The following is a 19,097-nucleotide window of genomic DNA, read 5'->3' as shown; positions in this document are numbered from 1 at the left end:
TTATCGATTATTTTATTAGACTCTTGATATTTCAAACAGGATTGGGTATGAGAAAGGCTGTGTGCTTTCTTTCCAAAAATACTCAAAGACTTCAAATATATATATGGTTAAAATATATATAAGAATAAGAAGAAAAAAGAGCCAAAATGTGTATTTCTTCTTGCAGCTGGAGCTGAAATAGCTGCTAAGATTTCCTCTCCCCAGCTGAGAATTGGTACAGTTTGGTTTTTTACATGATTTCCATGGTATTGATAATGATGTATTTGTATATTGTGACTGATGAGAGATAATCAGATTGGGAAAGAGCACAGAATTACCTGTCCTTTTTTTCCAGTCAAGACAGAATGTATGACTTTATTACAAGAAAATGTGCAAATGAACTTCCTGTAATTAGGCCATTCTGACCTGTGTAGAACCACACTTTGTTTGAAATTTATAAAAATTATAACTAGTACAAAACTCTGTGGCTGATGTCTCTGTTTGAAGCAATAAGTCAAATGAGGTTTCTCCTATTCAAAATAAATGAATATCAGTAAAGGCACATCAGCAGAGTGGAAAAAATCCACACATCTCTCCAATGTAACTTCAGTTTGTCCAACACACGTGTCACAAAAGGCACAGTGGGGTTTTTTCCTTTACCCATCTCCCTTAGTGATGTGCCTGAATCCCTGGGACACAGACAGCTGAGACAAAATCGGAGGATGACTTTATTACAGTTACCCCCAAGATATCTGCATACCTTCGGCCACCAGTGTTTATTAGGGAGCACTAATTGACCCAAAAACATGTTGTGGATCATGTAGAAGGGCAAATAGGTAAAAATGAGAATGTAGAAACAAAATGCAAGTAGAACAAAATAAATTGGAACTAGTTTCAGACAGTATCCAGATTTCCCAGGGCAAACTTCACCTCAGTTGAATTTTCAAGTCATTGGCCTTATCATGTTACTACAGTGCAGTGTTGGTGTGAGAAAAAGAATTAGGAGCACACCAGATGTCTGCATGGGGCTTGCTTTGTTCCCCATGGCAAATGCCCAGGGCTGGGAATACAGCCACACACGTGAGCAGATCCCTGGTGCTGGGACCTGCCCGTGCAGCCCCTGCCTGGTGTGGTTTGCAGGAGGCTCTTCATGGGACAGAGGTGAGGCATTGCCACTTGCCGAGGAGTGTGTTTGGATGCTACACCAACACTGAGCCCCCCAGGCTGGTCCAGCTTCAACAAGCTCAGGCCTTGGGGCAGGACTGGATCAGCCAACAAAGGCTGCTGACGGTCCCATCTAGGATGAAGAGCCCGTTTGGGGCTCAGCCCTGTCTTACTCTTAGCAGGAGATGGCTCAAGGTCACACCTCTTCCTCTTGTGCCTTAGCATAAAAAGAGTTTCACCTTACAGTACTTTTTGAAAGAGCACAAGGGAAGGTACTGATTTGCAGGCTGTAACCCTGTGCTGGGGTACATGTGCAGTCTGCACCAGGCTGTCAGAACAGCAGGGAGGCACATGAAGCCTCACCTGGCATTGAGGTCCCCAGATCTCAGCTGCAGAGTGTGAGCCTATCCTCCCCCAGCAGTTCTTTCTGTTTTCACTTTCTTTCCTAACCATGACTTATTTCCTTCTGTGGCAGTTTACAGAAGCATCAGTCTCCCCCTCTCTCCACCTCCTTCCCAGCCATGTGACAGAGCACTCCTTGCACCAAGTGAAACTTTTCAGTCTGCAGGACACCTCGATTTCCTCTCTGCCTGCTCCACAGTGAGAAGCAGCACCTCCCACACCTGCAGTCGTGCTGGCCATGGGGAGGAATGCACAGCATTTCATCTTGCTGACCTTGACCTGTGGTGAGTAACATCATTATTCCCTTTGAAAAATGAGACAGATTATGCCGGGTTTATTTCAGTCAGGACACCACCTAACAGACTAAAAACTTGGAATGTTTTTGTTGCTAGCACCAAGGGTTCTTTTAGTAACGTCCCACTGCTAAGAAAGAACCATAACTACAGTTAATTGCAGGTGGTATAGACTTAGTATGATGTTTTCCTCTGTATTTTCTCTTGCACTATGTAGTGACATAAACTCTGACTGTGTGAAGAAGTCAGCTCAAAATAATATTAGAAGCAAACTTTTTTGGCCTTGCTTTTCTTAATTTAAAACAATTTACAGACCAGCAAAACTGGAAATCTTGAGTGAGACAAGCAGGGAAGAAAAAATCTAAGGAGGTGTAGCTCAAGTCATAAATTGGTCTGCATTGCAAGCAGAAGAGATGCAAGGGGTTTGGAGAAGACAGGCTGGCACTTATCTCAATGATAAACCACATCAGAGTCACCGTTTGATCCTTAATGCTGCTCTGTGAGAATCTGTGGAGCCAGCCTGATCACAGATGTATCCCAGTGCTCTAAGTCACCCCCAACACCTGCAGCAGTACAAAGTTTGCCTGGTGAGGAAAGACAGAGTGTGATTTAATCTGTGTAATGGCCAGAGTTTTGAGCTCGCTGTTGGGACACTGAACTTTCATGGTGGGTTTTGCCATCAGCACACAGAGATCACACTAGTAACAACCCCTGTCCCCTCCCAGCACAGTGAGCAATCAAACTGCCCACGGATTCGATCACAAGCAGCTCCTGCTGTATCTCTCTGCTTTCCCATGCCTGTTTCATAGCCAGAGTCTGCTGAAGTAGCCCCAAGACATATACATGAAAGGAGAGCAAGATCAGTCTGAGAATTAACACTAATAACTCAGTGGTCAGCAACCACTTTTGACCAGAAAAAAACTTGTTTTTGCAGCTCCTTGTCCAGTTTTGATCTTTCCTTTAATAATTTGTTATGATGCTTTATCAGTATCACAAAGTCAGGTGTTCCTGTGCAGACAGGGAATTAAACATAATTACAGTTTAAGGGATAGAGGTCTGATGGGTTGGAGGTTTCAGAAACTGCTCCTAATCTGGACAGAAGCTATAACAGTACTGAAACCTCTCTGAAAATCTTGGTGCTTTTCCAATTCCTTGAGCAAACTGAAGCAGCCAGAGATGGTGAGAGTCTTTTCAGTGATTACAGGAGCTGGGTGAGTTTTAGTGTCCACGTAGAATCAGTCAGCTAAACACGAGCATTTCTTCTGGGCAGCAGAAAGCAGAACAAACCCACTGGGCTGCTGAGCAGCAAGTGTGTGGTTAGATGAAAAGGGGAAAAAAATCCTCAGAGTTTATATCACCAACCCCATTACAGGATGGCAGGCTGAGAAATACCACAGCCAGATCATGGCACTGAGCACTCTGCTTCCAACCATAATGCCTGGCAGCAGAGCAGTGATGTTCCTCGTGACTGAAACTTGCCACCGAAGCATGAGGACAGGATCTCCAGGCCCAGACTGGGAGCAGTGAATTTCTGAGAGCTGCATTGATACATTTCTGAGAGTTTTGTTCTGAAGCATTTCATGCAGGCTGCTCAGGCTCAAGCACAGCCCTCAGCACCTATAATGTACAACTTTGCTGCTAAAGTGAGACGGGGGGATTGCATCTGCTTGTTTTAGGAAGATACAGCTCAGGGCACTTGCATCCCTCAAGCAAAATGTTGCTTGTTTGAAGTTTTGAGTTGGCTTCATGGGAGGAAAAAGTCCGAGAGACTAAGAGGACGGTGCAGAGCTGCCATTCCTTGTTCTCTGGCCCCTTTTGCTGGCAGAGCCATGAAAAAGGCTGTGGTCAGGGAAGACGTGCAGGCAGCTCCTTCACTGAGCTGTGCCAGGCTCCCTGGGAGGAATGCTGCAGTGCTGAGGGAGCTTTCCTGACCTTAGTTGGAGGGCAGGGCAGACACCCCATGGACCCACCTGTCCCTTCACACAGCAGCTACTGAACGATCTGCAACAGCCACCCAAAAAGAGCCCAGACCATTAGGTGCAACCGGACACCAATCCTTATCCCTGGGAGCTCATGTGGCCAAATGTCTTTTGAGAAGACAGTCCAAGCCAACAGGTTTAGCAGCATGGCTGTGCACTGAAAAGAGCTTCCAAATACTTGGGAGAGCCTGGAGGAGTGGTCTGGTAGGTCACCCAGTGAGCATGAGCCATGGGCCACCCCAAAGACGTTTCTGGCTTTACCCTTCAGTGACCCTGTCAGACTGAATAAAGAAAAATAGTTGGGTTGAAATGACCTTTTGGGGAAAACAGTTTCATGTAAAAGCTATGGGTGACATTCCAATATCAGTTAAATAATATTTCCCTCCACATCTGTAATGTAAGTGTTATCTGGTCAGTAATAGAAACCAATCTGTGAACTAAAAACTAAGAAGTACTGACTGTTTAAGACTTGTGTAAGTTTAAATATGGGTTGTTTCGCAGTCTTATAGGGGAAGAAGGAGTGAAAATTGCAACTTCTTCTTTCTTGTTTTTATCAGGCTGATACACTCAGATGCAACTGCCCATAGCTGTATATGGCAGTTGCTCTGACTTTTCATCGGCACACAGAGAAGGAGATCAGTTATCTGCTTTTCATCTCTGCAGCAGCTGTGGTAAAGTGTAGGGCAAAGTGAGAAAAAGAACTGAAGTATCACGTTAATTACAGATTTTTAGGTTCATTTTGATAAAAATCACAATATTTTTGTGGCTTTTCAACTGTCTCAAGTTGCACTTCTTTGACGATAAGAGCTACACGGGCAGTCAAGTGTGCTCTGCACAGCACAGAGTGAAATCCAGGCAATTTTAGGAATTTAGTACATACATCTACGCTTCTGTTCTTCCCTAGCATAGCCATTTTCTAGGGAAAATTGTGCTGTGGGTTCAGGTCTATACATCTGTTGTCATTTCTTTGGGTTTGATTCAAAACCCAGTAGGTTTTACTATTTTTATTTGGCTTATATGTATCCTAAAATGGTGAGATTTTGTGAATTCAGCAATTATTGAAGAGCTCTGTTCATGATGAGTGAAAACAAATAAATACAAGGAAGAACTTGTGAGATTTCAGCCTTTACTCTGAACATGCCTCTGGCCTTCATCTATCCTAAAATCTGAATATCAGAAACCTGCCTGCCACAAACCTTTGACACTGATTCATGAGAAATTTATCTGAAAGAATCAGTGTACAATAAGCTCAGGTATCATGTGGTGTCCTCTGTGGAGCCATACCATAGGAATATGAGCTGTCTTGGACTTTTGATTCCCTTCTGTCTCCAAATTGGAGAATGCATCTCTGTCCTCCAGCTACTAGTCCTCAGGCAGTAAAGCATTCAACTGAAGCTTCACATACATCAAAGAACACATATATGTGGATGATTTATGATTTCTTTTAGCTTGACCTTGTATTTCTAGAGTCTTACTGCATACTCAGAATCAAAGACTCGAGCAGAAGGATTGTGACCTTCATGTATTCTAGAATGTACTTCCCTACTTTTTGTTCACTTCATCATTTACATTTAGGAGCCAGACATTTTCTTTTCAGTTCTGCAAGGGACGTGTTTCTGTAAATGTTATTAGATGGAAGTGTAATTTTGGTGCTGTGACTATTTTTACATGTGGTCCAAAATGCCCCTGGCTGCTGTACCCTGAAATTTGTTTCTCATTGCTGGAAGCCTATCACTAAGAAGGTCTTTATTTGTTTGAACCATCCCCTTGTGTACCTCCCAGGAGGAAGAACTTCAGGGTTCAAGCTGACATGGCTACAACAAAACCATAAATATCTGGAATTTCCCTGTCTCCCAGACTAGTTTCTCAGACTGTTGTGAATCACTGTAAGACCATTGCATTGCCCTGCATCCTTCACACACAGTCTGTTCCCTTTCCCTGTACTTTGTTGGTAAGTAACCAACAACCCTTTCACCTGTTATATCCCCTTCATCTTTCTTAGGCCTTGATAATCTGCTTTCAGCAAATCCTGCTGTGCTACTGCCTGCAGGGAATTCTTGTGCTGCCTGGGGATTGTGTAAGGTCTGCTCACCCTCTGGCATGTTCTGGTTTCTGCAGTGTGTGGAGAGCTGGCAGCCAGTGTGCTTCCACTGCAGTGGGTGTATTTGGATGTGTGAGGCTTGGGGGAGTGATGTCAAGTTATGGATAGTCCTACAGGGTATTTGCTTTCACTCTCCTACCATGCCAAATGAAGGATAAATTCATATTACCCATTTGATAACAAAACCAGTGACATTATGTTGTGAGGATCAACAGAAATGTTAAATGCAAAGGTTTCTAGACTAATAACTTTAGTTTCTTTGCAGCATTTTCCTTCTGCTTTGCTGAAGTGGCCCTGGGGGTCGAACTGTCTCCAGAAACCACATCCTTCAACCATACAGCTACTTCTGCTCAGCTACTGTACCTCTATGATTCTTCACCCCATCAAAGCACCACAGATCATTTTAACAGCACAGGCTCTCTTAAAACACCCATGAGCCACAGAACAACTGTGCAGACAACAGACCAGCAACAGGCAACAGCAGCTTCAGGCCAGCACATGACAGCCCAGGCAGGAGCAACCACCAGATCCACAACACCAGCAGACAACACAAGTGCAGCTGGCCAGGCTACAATCCAGGCAATGCACACAGTTACACCTGCAGTGAAGAGCATGATCACACACTCTGTGTCCTCCACCAAGCAAGCCAGAACACACATGAGCACACCCATGACAGTGGCAGCCACCAATACATCCCTAAACCTTACAACAGCAAAGACACAAATGACAGCTGACACTTCTACAGCCACCACCACCCAGACTGTAAAGTCCTCCACACAGTCAGGAAAAGAAACAACAGCGACTAAAAGTTTAACATCCACAGCTGTGACCAACATAACAACCAGCAGCCCAAGGACAAAAACAACCATCCCATCTACTACAAAAACGAGACCCACTCCTGCCCCACAGCCTTCTGCCATCCCCACTGGCACATACACTGTTTCCAATGGGAACAGGACCTGTATCAAAGCAGTCATGGGTTTGCAACTGATCAGTCAAAATGCACAGGTAAGATGGAAGCTGAGCTTTGTAATGACTGTTCCTTCATTAGCTGGAATTTATTCTTCTTTCAAAGCCATTTTCAGCAGGTCACTTCTATGATAAAAATAAGTGGTTTTCTGCCAGTCTAAGTCCCTTCATGTGCCACAGCATCTCAGCTGCTGTACTTTGTCTTGTCTGATGATGTCAGGAGGCTGTGCAGGTGCTTCCTCATATCAGTGATGGATGTGTGGAAGCAATCCTTGGGGGGTAGATCAACCCGCAGCATTTTTCTGTTTCCTAAAACAGGAGCATAGTTAAAGTCCAAACTGACTTCAGTGAAGGGCTTGACATGGTGAGTTGCAATAGAAACAAGAAACTGTCAGTTCACAGTCTTGGATTCAGAGGTGGGCTGCCTTGATGCTGACACATGGAGATTTTAGGACCACAGGAGCTGCCAGATGCTGGGCAGCTGGTATCCTCTCCTTTCTGACTGCAGTGTGAATTGTCAGTACTAGAATGATGTGCAGGACATAATGAGCAGGCAGGGGTGATACAAAGAGCAACACGTCAAAGCCAATCTAACCCCTGCCTACCTCTACCATGATCTTTCCTCTGCCTTTAGGCATAGGTTCCCACTGTCTGCTCTATAAATTACCACTTGTACTCATCTGGCCCTGCTCTGAATCATATCAGTTCCCTGAATGCATAGAAAAGCAGTATTTGTTTGCCATCTTAATGCACTGGAACAGCTCAGTGATGTGTCAGACAACTCCTAGTGCTGGTTTATGAGTGGGGAGCGACCCTGGCAGACAGCAATTTGGCTTCCACCACCACTGGCCTGTTAATGTGGCCACATAGAGCATGTCTGGGGGAAAAAAGCAAAGGAGATATAAATCTCTATGTGTTTTTTCTGAAGTTTCCCCCTCCTCTTCACCAGCAGCCCTGCGATGTCTCTTCTTTCCACAGGGGCAGATGGAGTACACAGTTGTCAACCCCAATGAGACACAGATATCTGGAAGCTGTGGGATGGTGCAGTCTGAGTTGAACTTAACTTTCAGTGGAGGGTTTGTAAACTTCACCTTTGTAAAGGTAATTGTTGCATTTAGAGGAAAGTAGTGTTTAAGATTAAGGTTTACTCTGTCTTTGATCCATTTCATCTCTGTGTGCTTGTTTTCCACCTGTATATAAGGCACTATCACTCTCATCCTTCCCAAAGGGCTCGAATTATAGAATCATGAATTAATTCAGCTTGGAAAAGGCCTCTGGAGGCTACCTGGTCCAGCATCCTGCTCAGAGCAGGGCTAACTTTGATGTTAAATCAGGTCTTGTCTGTTTGGACTTTCAGCCTGGAAAGGTTTGTACATGCAGTGAAGGGTAAGCACAGTGCCTTGCCATCCTTTGATAGAAAGTGCTAGAGAGCAGTGTTAAAGCTCCCCATCAAGCAACACAAAGTCTAGAAATATCCTCAAGAAAAATCTGAGTCTCTTTTTTACATAGGTAAAAATCTCATGGGAGAGAATGTCAGGTCTGCTGTTTGCATTGGAGTGGTTCAGGAGGAAAGAGTTTGGGACTGGAGTCCCTGCACAGGAACAAGGTGTGTGTGCTGGGAGCTCTGACTCACACTGTCAAGTTGCTCTTAGTCATTTACTTCCCATAAAAGCCAGCTGGGGTTGTTAAATTCAAAGGACAGCCTGTGCAGTTTTAAGTGCCCAGGAGCCATGACCCATCCACAGCTGAAGGAGCCTAATTTAATCTATTTTCTGAGTGGAAATTTCCAAACAAATGAACTACAACAACAAAATTGTAGATAAGTGCCCTTAAAATGCACCACACCAAGGACACTTACAAGTACACACAGAAATTGGGCAAGAGGGAGGCCCTGCTTACGTAGTGGGAAAATTAGCTCTTTTTTTGACATTGTGTCTGTTGATACCATGTTCCCCACTGGGACCACATCATATGTGGGTGAGACTTTGACACAAGGTACTGTGCAGAGTGCTGCAGCCATTATAACTACAGGAGAAAACCCCTGAGTTGCAGCCAACCTCTTGCTTCCTCAGGCATTTGCATCTTTTGGGAGGCAGCATGCTGCACTGTGTATCTGAAAGCTGTAAGGGCTGGATGGTGATGCCAGCAAGGCTAAGGACAGAAATTAATACTGTGTATAAAGTCATTAATGGGCAGGGAGGAATACAGCGTGGACTGGATCCCATCAAACCCTGACAAGTGTAACATGCATCAAGGCCCTGTCCTGGAGCTCCAAAGCAGTTCAGAGCTGCATCTGGTTGTCACTGCTGGTCTGTGTCCTTCAATTAATCAAGACAAAGTGTCAGTCTTACAGCCTGGTTCCAAGCTAGAATTACAGAATTAAGAAAGGTACAAATGGTTGATCAGTTGTTTCCATAGAAGTCCAACAGGGGACAGCAAATTATACCACACGAGTCATTAATTACTGAGCAGAGAAAAGACTGCAGTTAATAATCATCTTGATTTTAGTTTATGGCAGAAACTTTTCATAGAGCAACAGAGGAAAAGTGAGGTAAAAAATGAAGGAGGCATTTTAAAACAAAAGATCAGTTCAGACCATGAGTGTTTGCTTTAAATATGTGCTTCCTGCAGCAAGGGGAGCATTTTCGGTGTTACAAGGATCCTTAGCAAAAAGGCTGGGGATTCAAGTACCCATGAAAGCCTCAGCTTGCAGCACTGCTAAGGAGAGAAATGTGAACCTTTAGGAGGTGCTTGACCTGTCTTGCCCTGAAAAAGGTGGTTATTGGCACAGCATTAGACAATCCACCCTTCAGTTAAAGATAAGCCTCAAGAGCATAGCAGGGCTCAGCTCGAACTGCTTTGAAATTCAAGTTAATAAGAAATCATTTTGCTGCTGTTTTTTTATGTTTGGCCCCCACAGCCTCTCTCACTGCTTTGAAGCAGGAGTGCTGCAGTGGTGGTGCTTCTGGCTGTCCCTGGTGTGAGAGGAGCTGGTCAGGCCCTGGTGCCAGTGTGGGGTGGCAGGTGAGCTGCTGCCTCAGCACTCACCACTGCCAACAGCCTCTGCAAAGAACTTGTGAAAAGGAAGTTGTGTAACCAACCCACGAGACATGAAGTGGGAGCAGGTGTTTTCCCCAGGCAAAGATTTTAACTGTGGCCAAACAGAACACAGCACTGCCACCCCAAAATGGTATTACTTGACCTATTTATGTCTCTAAGTTGGAATAATGCTGATAACTTCTTCTCTGGTGTATTTCTTTCTTAAACTTTGCCAGTCCATCCTACCATCTTTTAAACTGCATAATGTTAAAACTAGATACACAGGAGACATTCATGTTTGCTGCCATCTATCCACCAGCTGCACTCACCAGTCCCTGTGTGCTCACTGCTGGGATGAAATTGAGCAGTAGGGTTGCTCCATAAAGCATCCCATGATACTCCAACACTGCTACCAGGGAGAAGCTCCCAGGGCTGGATCTCACTTTGTGACAGCCCAGGGGAGGACAGTGCTCTGGTTGCCCCAGGTTGTAGGGTACATGCAGGCAGGACACCTGGCTGGAAGTTTTGCTCTGTGCTGTTCTACCAGGTGCTTTCCATGCCAAGAGTCTGCAGGCATATGAAACCAAGCCAGCAAGAACCAACACTGTCAGCAGGGTGGAAAGAACAGTTATTTCTCCCCTACACATCCAGGTTGCTGTTTCCTCATTTGTAGTGACCATGGTTGGCAGACAAGAAAGGGAAATGAGTGGTAGGAGCCTGAGGTAACCTCCTGGCTCTCAGCTTGTTGCTGACCTCTCCCAGTTCAAAACAGCAATGGCCAGAGAAGTTCTGCTGCTTTGTGCATTGTGCTCACACCAAGGGCACCTGTGCATGAAATCCACTGCAGTGCTGAGAGCTGAATTCTTCTGAAGAGGTTGGGGTAGGTTCTGCAGGCAGTCAGACTGCAGGGCAGCATGGATGGATCCAGTGCAGGATTACTCAGGAGAGCACTGTAGGGACTCCACAAAGCAGAACATTTCAAAATGAAAAGGCCTTATCACATGCCTGTGAATTTGTGCCATGTATTTGCTTAACTCCCTCCTACTTCTGGTTGCCACAAGTACCACACACAGGTCTGGCTTGAGCAGTTAGTGTAAAATGACACCTGCACGGCCCCATTTCACTGAATTGAGCAGAACTGGTGATGTAGGTGAGATTCTGGAAAGAAAAAAAGCAATATATCCAAGCAAGTTTGCTCTTAGGTCTTGAGTGTGATACTTTGAAATGTGTATTTTGGGGAAATTCTTTCTGACCATTTTACTATGGTGAACTGTAAGTCTTTTCCCCACAAATATGAGTATGTATTATGAATAAAGATATATATCTTCTTTTGCAGCAAGCTCCAAGTTACTATGTCAGTAAAATTGAGAGCAGAATGCCATTATCTGTTGAAGGTCAGTGATTTTATGCTGTCTTAATTTCATGTCAGACTGTTCTGGGTGTGGGGTAAGCTTTCATAATTTTAAAATGCTGAACTTTGCAAATACATGTTTTAACAGAGTTTCAACATGTCATTCACCTAAATCTTATGGTATGAAAATGGACATGAAGGGACAGAGCTGCAGTTATACCAGTATTGTTACATTTTCCTTTTGGCCTCAAAAACATTCCCTGTCTCACCTCTTTCAGAATAGTGATTACTTCAAACCAAAATTTAAGATACCAAACAGTTCTCAGAGTTTTTATCTGCAAATGCACAAAACTGCTGTGACTCCAGTTCAGGTGCATGTGTCTTTTCAATCCAAGAAGCCAAGTTAATGAATACAGTACCTGGATCACAGAAACACAGAGTTAGATCCAGATTTCAGACACACCAGTATCTGGAGGCATGTCTGACCTTTTGGTTTGGCAAAAATAAGAGCTGGACCCAGGCTGAGAGTCTTCAAAACATCCTGAAATCCTAGACCTTGTCCATGTTCTTCTCAGATGACTGGATTTTGTTTGCTATACAGTCCTGCATCTTGTTGTTTGAACAGTCAGGAGCTGCCCCAGATGCTGCATCCCAGGAAACACTAAGTGAACATCATTTAGGTCAGAGAGAAAAATTTTGAACGATTACTTCAGATTTTCTCTGACATTATTTTTGCACAAATTCTTCCCAGTATATCAGATCTGTGACTGGTTAATGACTATATTATGTTGCTTCTCTGTTACTTACAAGTATTTGAGTTGGCTTTTACCCCTGTAAGAAGAAAAACAAACCAGGAGTTCAACCAGGTGTGTCCTAATAGCACCAAACTTCAAAAAAAGCCTATTTTAATTCACACTGATGAGCATTTTGTTAACTCAGGTGGAGCCTGTTCTGATGCATAGCAAGGAAAGTAAAAGAAAATCTGATCCAGAGGACATGTCTCCTAGGAATGTTCTCAGTTTGAATGCCCATAGTTTTTCTGTGCATTGCTAAGTTCAAATTGCAGGAAATACAAACACTCTGTCTCCCTGTTTTGTCTGGACATAGATGTGCTGGAGACCTAAGATAGTTGTCTGCTCCTGAGGGAATTCTAATCCCCTATTGCAGACTCAAGTTGTTAAAATATGATTTGAAGAAGCATCTGAAATTTTAGCCACTTTTTCAGACTCAAGCTCAGCTGAGTTGCTCATTGACAGCTAAAGCACTCATTTAAACATGGATGAATTATACTTTACAGGGAAATGCCCATGCTTTAGTCATCTGTGACTGCTGCTTTGCCAAAGCACTGGAGATCCTCCACTTTATTTCAGGAATATGTTGATTCCAACTGGTTTAGTGTGGATTCTCATTTGTCTTTCTCTGTGGCCTCCAGGTATGTTTTACTATGCAGCCATAAATAAGAAGCTGTTTACAACAAAGCTGGGGAATTCCTTTAAGTGTGCCAGCAGGCAAACCTTCACCTTGGAGAAGAACTTCCAGATCCTCTTTGTTAACATGCAGCTGCAGGCGTTTGATATTGTTGATAACCAGTTTGGAAAAGGTAAGGACCACCACCCTGAGACCTACATGTCAGCACTCTGGCAGCCTGATAGATATAATCTTCTAAATTACAACATGGGGTGATCCTGCTACACCTAGAGCACAATCACAGCTTTGTATTTATTCCCAAGTAATGTGACCTTCCCACGCCTGTATTCTCAGCCTTTTCTAAGTCATTTCCAACACACTGCTAATACCTATGGAAGATGGAAAAGTATCTTTCCCTCCTCCCTTCAGCACCTTCCATTTCACCTTCTCATTAAAAATGTTCAACTCTACAGACACAATTTTGTTCTTCACATAATTTCTCCCAGAACAAGCAGAGGTGTGTTCACCACCATTGCATTGCCCAAACTCCCAAGGTGTACAGTTCAGTTGCAGGTCACTGTTCTTGATAGAGTCAGCTTTCAGCTATCTTTAAAGACTCCTGACACTCATGTTGTCCTACAGCTGCAGCAGCAAAACTGCCAACTAATAAGAGGTATTTGTGAACACAGGATGATACTTTCAGAGCAGCTGTGTCTAGACATGATGAAATGTGTTCCTGAGGAGGAACGTGAGTGGTGTGCTCCCAGCTTCAGAATTAAATGTGATGCTCACCTCTGCAATTTGTCTTTTCTTGGAGAAGCACCACAAAGAGGCAAACATGTAACTTAATAAAAGACAGAGAGAGACAAGAAAGGTGGACTAGGTGGGACCCTGTGGGTCTCTTTCAAATTGTACATCTTCTCATTTCTGTGTCTTCCTTTCAGGGTGTTTCTGTACAAGGACTCAGGTGGTCAGAAGGGCTTAGCAGCAGTCCAGCACTTCAGATGCATTAATAAAACATTCCCTCTTCTGACACTTGCCTTTCTGCATGCTTACAAAATATTGCCCCTGTATTCTTCTTTTTACTTTAGATCTGTCTTTTGACTCAGTTCCACTCTGTTGACTGATTCTTCTTCTGCTAGGTCACTATTTTGGCTACCTTTCTCATTCTAAAAGGAATATAATGGGAAACAACATTTGAGGGTTTTTTAAGACATGGACTTTTTAAAAGCCACACTGAGAATCCAATCTATGCTCTCATTCTCATGAAGAATTTGTTCATGGAATAACACTGAGCTAGAACAACTCATGGGATCACAGCTGGTCCCCACATTCCCAGTCAAATTTGTACAATGAGTGGGTTAATTGATGGGACTTGGTATGGCCTCACCTCTAGTAGACACTGAGCAGAGAAAGATGCTCTCTTTCTCTCTTTCTCCTCCTCCAAGGTCAGGCTAATCTCTGCTAATCAATACCATACACAAATTTAAACTAGTTTTGCTCTTAATCAAAGAGCTAAGATAGCAGCTACCACCTCTGAAATAATTCCCCAGAAGCCATGAAATAGTAATGAAACTGTTATGTACCTCAGCTGTGTATGCAGATTTTGAAAGGCAAAATCCCCAGTGAAGGAATGACTAAACACTTCACCACTCTCCTCCCCTTGGGTGTCTCAAGACTCATAGTTTCACTTCTGTTGCTCCTGATTTGTGTATCTTTAAAAGGGGAAGCAAAAAGAAAACATTAATAATCACTGGTTTCACTGCAGCAGTGTTAAATCAATAGCTTGGCCTTTTTGAGTCTGGAAAGTTGAAAATTTGCCTTCTGAACTGCACTTCAGTACATCAGAAACAATTTCTAGAGTTCATAGCCCAAGGTTTCATCAAAGCAAAATGGCAATTCAAACATCTCTGGCTTTTACAATACTTAAATGCAAATACTTTTCAGCTCATTTAACAGCAGGTTACAGTAACCAGACAAAGCTTTTAAAAGGCAACATCTAGTAGAATGCTGATGCCTTTGGCTTTGCAGCATTGCATCACCATCTGGATTAGAGGATCAGATTTTGGGAAGAGCCACGTGGAGGCTCTGGAGCTGTAACATGATGTCATGCACTCCACATGCTCCCTGGGCTAACTGCCTGCTGACAGCAGAAAGATTCCCATGGGGAAAAAGCCCAAGCCAAGCTACAATCTCTGCCAGCATAGTCATTGGAATAACAACAGAGGCTTTTATCTTTGAGTGCTGTCAAAACCTGCCTTGAAATATCCACAGAGAGGGGCAGAGGGTGTTGGATTGCCCTCATACCCTGGCTATAAACTGGATTTGCTGCTGAGCTGGGATATACTGTGTGGTTTAGCTGATCAAGCTGCCCTGCTGGGAGGACAGTTTGCTATGCAGGTGCCATTCACAGCATCATGGTAGAGGTCTGTTCTTTCCCTGGAGCCCGAGCAAGGACCACTCCTGTAGATCAGATGGAAGATGTAGGTCTGATCCTGTCCTTGGAAAACACATTAGTGATCATTCCCAGACTTTGCCTTTGCTCCCAGGGCTACACTTGCACTGTGAATTTGAGACTGGTCCTGCCATTGTTACTGGGTAAATATTCCATTTATGTCAGTGGCCCAGATGGTGCAGTCTCTCCATAGGAAATCTGCCAATTTACCTCCATCTAGAAGTTCATTTTAAAGCAATAAGTTTCCATTTCATCTGAGGATGACTTGAATATTCATTTGGGTAGGAACTGGCTGAGGAAGTCAGGATTTGCCCCCTCTGTAGCTAAGAGGTGTGTTTGGAGTAATATCTTTGGATATCAAAGATATGATTTGTGTCAAAACCTTTTCTGATATCATCATATGCACAACAAAATTGCAATGGTATCACTAAAGCAACTCCCTGGAGTATCTGTGTCCAAGGCTTCTGCCTTCCCAATCTCTGGATGTTCTGAGTTAGCCACCATTATCCACAAATATTCTGAATTAAACTGAGAGAACAATCAGAAACATTGACCTGACTAGGATCCTTGTTGTGCCAATGAAGTGCTGGATGATGGGGTTCCCTTCTCTGGCCTGATCTTTTTACTGGGCAGAAGCAATTAGATGCCACATAGGAACAGTTTTTGACCATGATGTGTCTTGTTCTTTATTTTTAGACTGACATTTTGTAGTGTGATGCTCCCCATCTGCTATCAGCAAGAAAGCTATGCCTGTGTGTGTGCCAAGTGGTAAAACAATTCCTGCAGACATGAAGGAGCAGAGTCACTCTCTAGTGGAGCATGGAGCTATTATGAAAGGGGCAAGGATTGTTTTTTTGAGATAGGGTTCATCATAGCGAAAAAGGTAGTTCATATATCTCAGGAAAAAGAATGGGAAAAAAAGAAAACAAGATTTTTGAAAACTTCTGGCTTGTATTTGCTAACATTTCTGAAATACAGATGTATAGTCTAGGAGTACAGTGTTCTGCTATAACACATTCTCTGATCTCCTTTTCCTTTCAGAAGAAGAATGTTTTCCTGATAGAAACAGCAAAGCAGCTCCCATTGCTGTGGGCCTGAGTATCCTGGGATTGTTTGTCATTGTGTTTGCCACTTTCCTGATCTCCAGGAGAAAGCCACATAGAGGATATGAACGTATCTGAGGTGTCCTTCTGCTTCCAGATGTGTGTAGCAAGTAGAGAAGTCACAGGAGTTTTGTCTTCTGCCTGGCAATCTCACTGCCCTGAAGCCACATTTTTAAGTGAGATGACACCACGTGCTCAAAGCTAATGAATATTTCTGGAAGTAGTTTCTTTAAGGTGGGAAGGAGAAAACTCACACCTTCTACTTCAGGCTATTCTTAGCATCTAATTTAGATTTAGTCCAGATGACCAAAATGAGGAGCCTAAATTCTGTCTTTCCAACAAAGGAGGTAATTCAGACCACCTAAGTCAGATTCCTAAAAATAGCTTAAAGCAAGCAGTATCACTATCCCCCAGGAAATCCATCAGGGTCGTTAAAGATAGTGTTTAGATTTATTAAAATATATAGGTCCAGTGATATGACCTTCAAGTGAATAAACCAGAGGTCCACAGCTACTGACAACCCTGTTAAATCAGAGCTCAGTGGACTGTCTATGCCAAAATCTCAGGTAAGTGTCAGTGTGACTCCATTCACAAGAAAGTTCTCACTGGCTCTATAACAGGGTTAACTTCCTAAATTCCTGGTTGGTTTCCTACTAAGCCATTTGCAAGGACATAGTGGCTATATGTCACTCTTACTCTTGAGATTAATATTCCATGGTCTTGTGAGAACTCATGAACCACTCACTTCCTATTCAGACATTGACCTGTTACAGTGACCACCACTGAACCCAGTGACTGTCCCTCTGCTGAGACAGCAGCACTGTGATCTCTTAATTGGGGAGGATACCACATCCACTGGAAATGCCAGGGATGAAGTGTCCACCTTTGTGGCAGACTTGCATGAGGTCCCTGATGAATGGAAATCCACTGGTGCTCTATGTTCAAGGTTTCTGTGGGAAATAAAAGCTTGCACAAGCCTTGGACAAACTCTCTGCCCAAAAGTGAATGCTATCCAGTGTGCTTCCAGCTGAGCACCTGGATTTTCATATGGAAATAATCTGGAGTTACTTTGAAGCACACTAACTGATACACTCTGTAGTCTATTTCCTGCTCAACCAATGATGAAGGCATGAGAGTAGTAATTGCTTTTGAGATTAAGTCCAGCTAATGTTCTTTGTTGTAACAAGGAAAAGCTCCTTGTCACAAAAGATTTACAAAGCTAAACATATGCACAAATTTGCACATACACATGTGCACACACCAGTCTGCTCACCGAAGCAAATGACAGCAAAATGAAAAGAAATTATATCAAAAAAGCATTTGCAAAAGAGAAAATAATACTGAGTAAGAGCACACTTTCCCCTGAGGAGTTTGGGTAATGGCTTAAGTTTTACTAATAAATGTTTGGCCTGGTAAAAGACTGTGGAATGGCACCCATTAAACAAAAGAAAAGCTGAAGTCATATGCCAAAAAAGTCTTAGTTTAATCTGTATCTAAACAAAATAGAAATGCTGGGAACTAATTTCATTTCCATGAATAATGGCCCAAATCCTGGACAATTATTCATGGTGATGGAACCTCACTGGGTTTTCACTGGGGAAAACTGATGATTATATCTTGTCAATTCAATTTCCCTTAAGTATTTTTAATAGTTTTGATATTTTATTGGTATTTAACTATTGCAAGTTTACTTCTTTAAATTAAGAAAAGAAATCCTGCATTCCATTACTAGAAGATGTTGGTCTGTGTGAAGCAGGAAACATGGTCACACTGTTCTGTAATTGATATACATGTACATAGCTGTGGAAGTAATTAACAGTCTCCAGAAATGTTCCCTTTGAGTCTGAGTGAATCAATAAATAAGAAAGACAGTTTTGAAGCACTTTTGCACTTGGAGAAACATCAGACAGAAGTCAGACCCAGCTGTGAGCACAGAGGCAGCTGAACATATTTATAAGGTAAAGTAGCACAAGAGATGGGATACCAAACTTTCAGGCCTTTAATACAGGTGCAGTGATATGAACCATGTTCAGGTGAACACTCAAATTCAAATTTGTATTCAGTTTGAGTATTTCAGTTTCTGTTTTGTAAAGAGCTCCAGCACTGTTCATATTGCTTAGTGAGCTTTATCTAGTTTATTTTCCCCTTTGTCCTCCCCACCCCAGTTAGCAGACAAGCAGCCACTGAAATCAGCCCTTGGGCCTAGTCAAATCCCTCTAGTTATCAGGGTCAATTAATACTATTAATCTGTTATTTAGAAAGCAGATTTCTGTACTTGATTTAAAATTCACTTTTTTAAAATACTGAGATGCCCATGAGGACAGGTAAATGTATGAAGAGCTTCAATTTGAAAATAAGCCTCTGCAGGCAGTAGGGATGTCACTGTCCCGAGCCAGTATATCCAGGCATTTTAACAACAAATGCTGCCTGAAAAGCTCAGCACTGCACATGGTCTGACCCTAAACTGCTCTGCCCAGTGATCAATAGACATCTTCCCTACTCACAGCTAAGTCCTGTTTCACATGTTCTTTGGATTGTTGGGTTACATGATTTGTACAGTGTATTACATGTACTGACATGGATATAGCATCTGCTTGTTCTGTTCTGAGAAGCTGCTTTATGTTAATATTCAGTCTTTTAAAGTTTGATATCAACAATAGGAGAGAAAACTGCTCTTAACTGCTAGTTCTGTGTTTAATCTTCTGACGCCCTCTGGCATTTTTCCCAAGGATGCAAGACTAACCATTTTTCCCCCTCACTTTTTTTTTTCTTTCTACAGTGAATCAACATGTTGGTATTGAACAATGTTTGCATTCAGGTTAACTTAATTTGTTCTTATGGTTTTTATTGCTATT

At 42.9% G+C, this 19,097-nt stretch overlaps 1 protein-coding gene across 1 annotated transcript; it reads left to right on the top strand.

The window, feature by feature from the left end:
* Window positions 1-1,783: 1,783 nt before the first annotated feature.
* On the top strand, window positions 1,784-16,320 carry LOC103801906 (lysosome-associated membrane glycoprotein 3-like). The gene is made up of 6 exons (XM_009074344.1): window positions 1,784-1,829; window positions 6,184-6,926; window positions 7,866-7,988; window positions 11,263-11,320; window positions 12,710-12,877; window positions 16,181-16,320. Exons 1-6 carry the CDS (start codon window positions 1,784-1,786, stop codon window positions 16,318-16,320), a joined length of 1,278 nt encoding a protein of 425 aa, XP_009072592.1.
* The last annotated feature ends 2,777 nt before the right edge of the window (window positions 16,321-19,097 follow it).

The sequence above is a fragment of the Acanthisitta chloris genome, unplaced genomic scaffold, assembly GCF_000695815.1.
Source record: "Acanthisitta chloris isolate BGI_N310 unplaced genomic scaffold, ASM69581v1 scaffold2165, whole genome shotgun sequence".
NCBI lineage: Eukaryota > Metazoa > Chordata > Aves > Passeriformes > Acanthisittidae > Acanthisitta > Acanthisitta chloris.
This window is presented reverse-complemented; position numbering and strand designations above follow the sequence as displayed.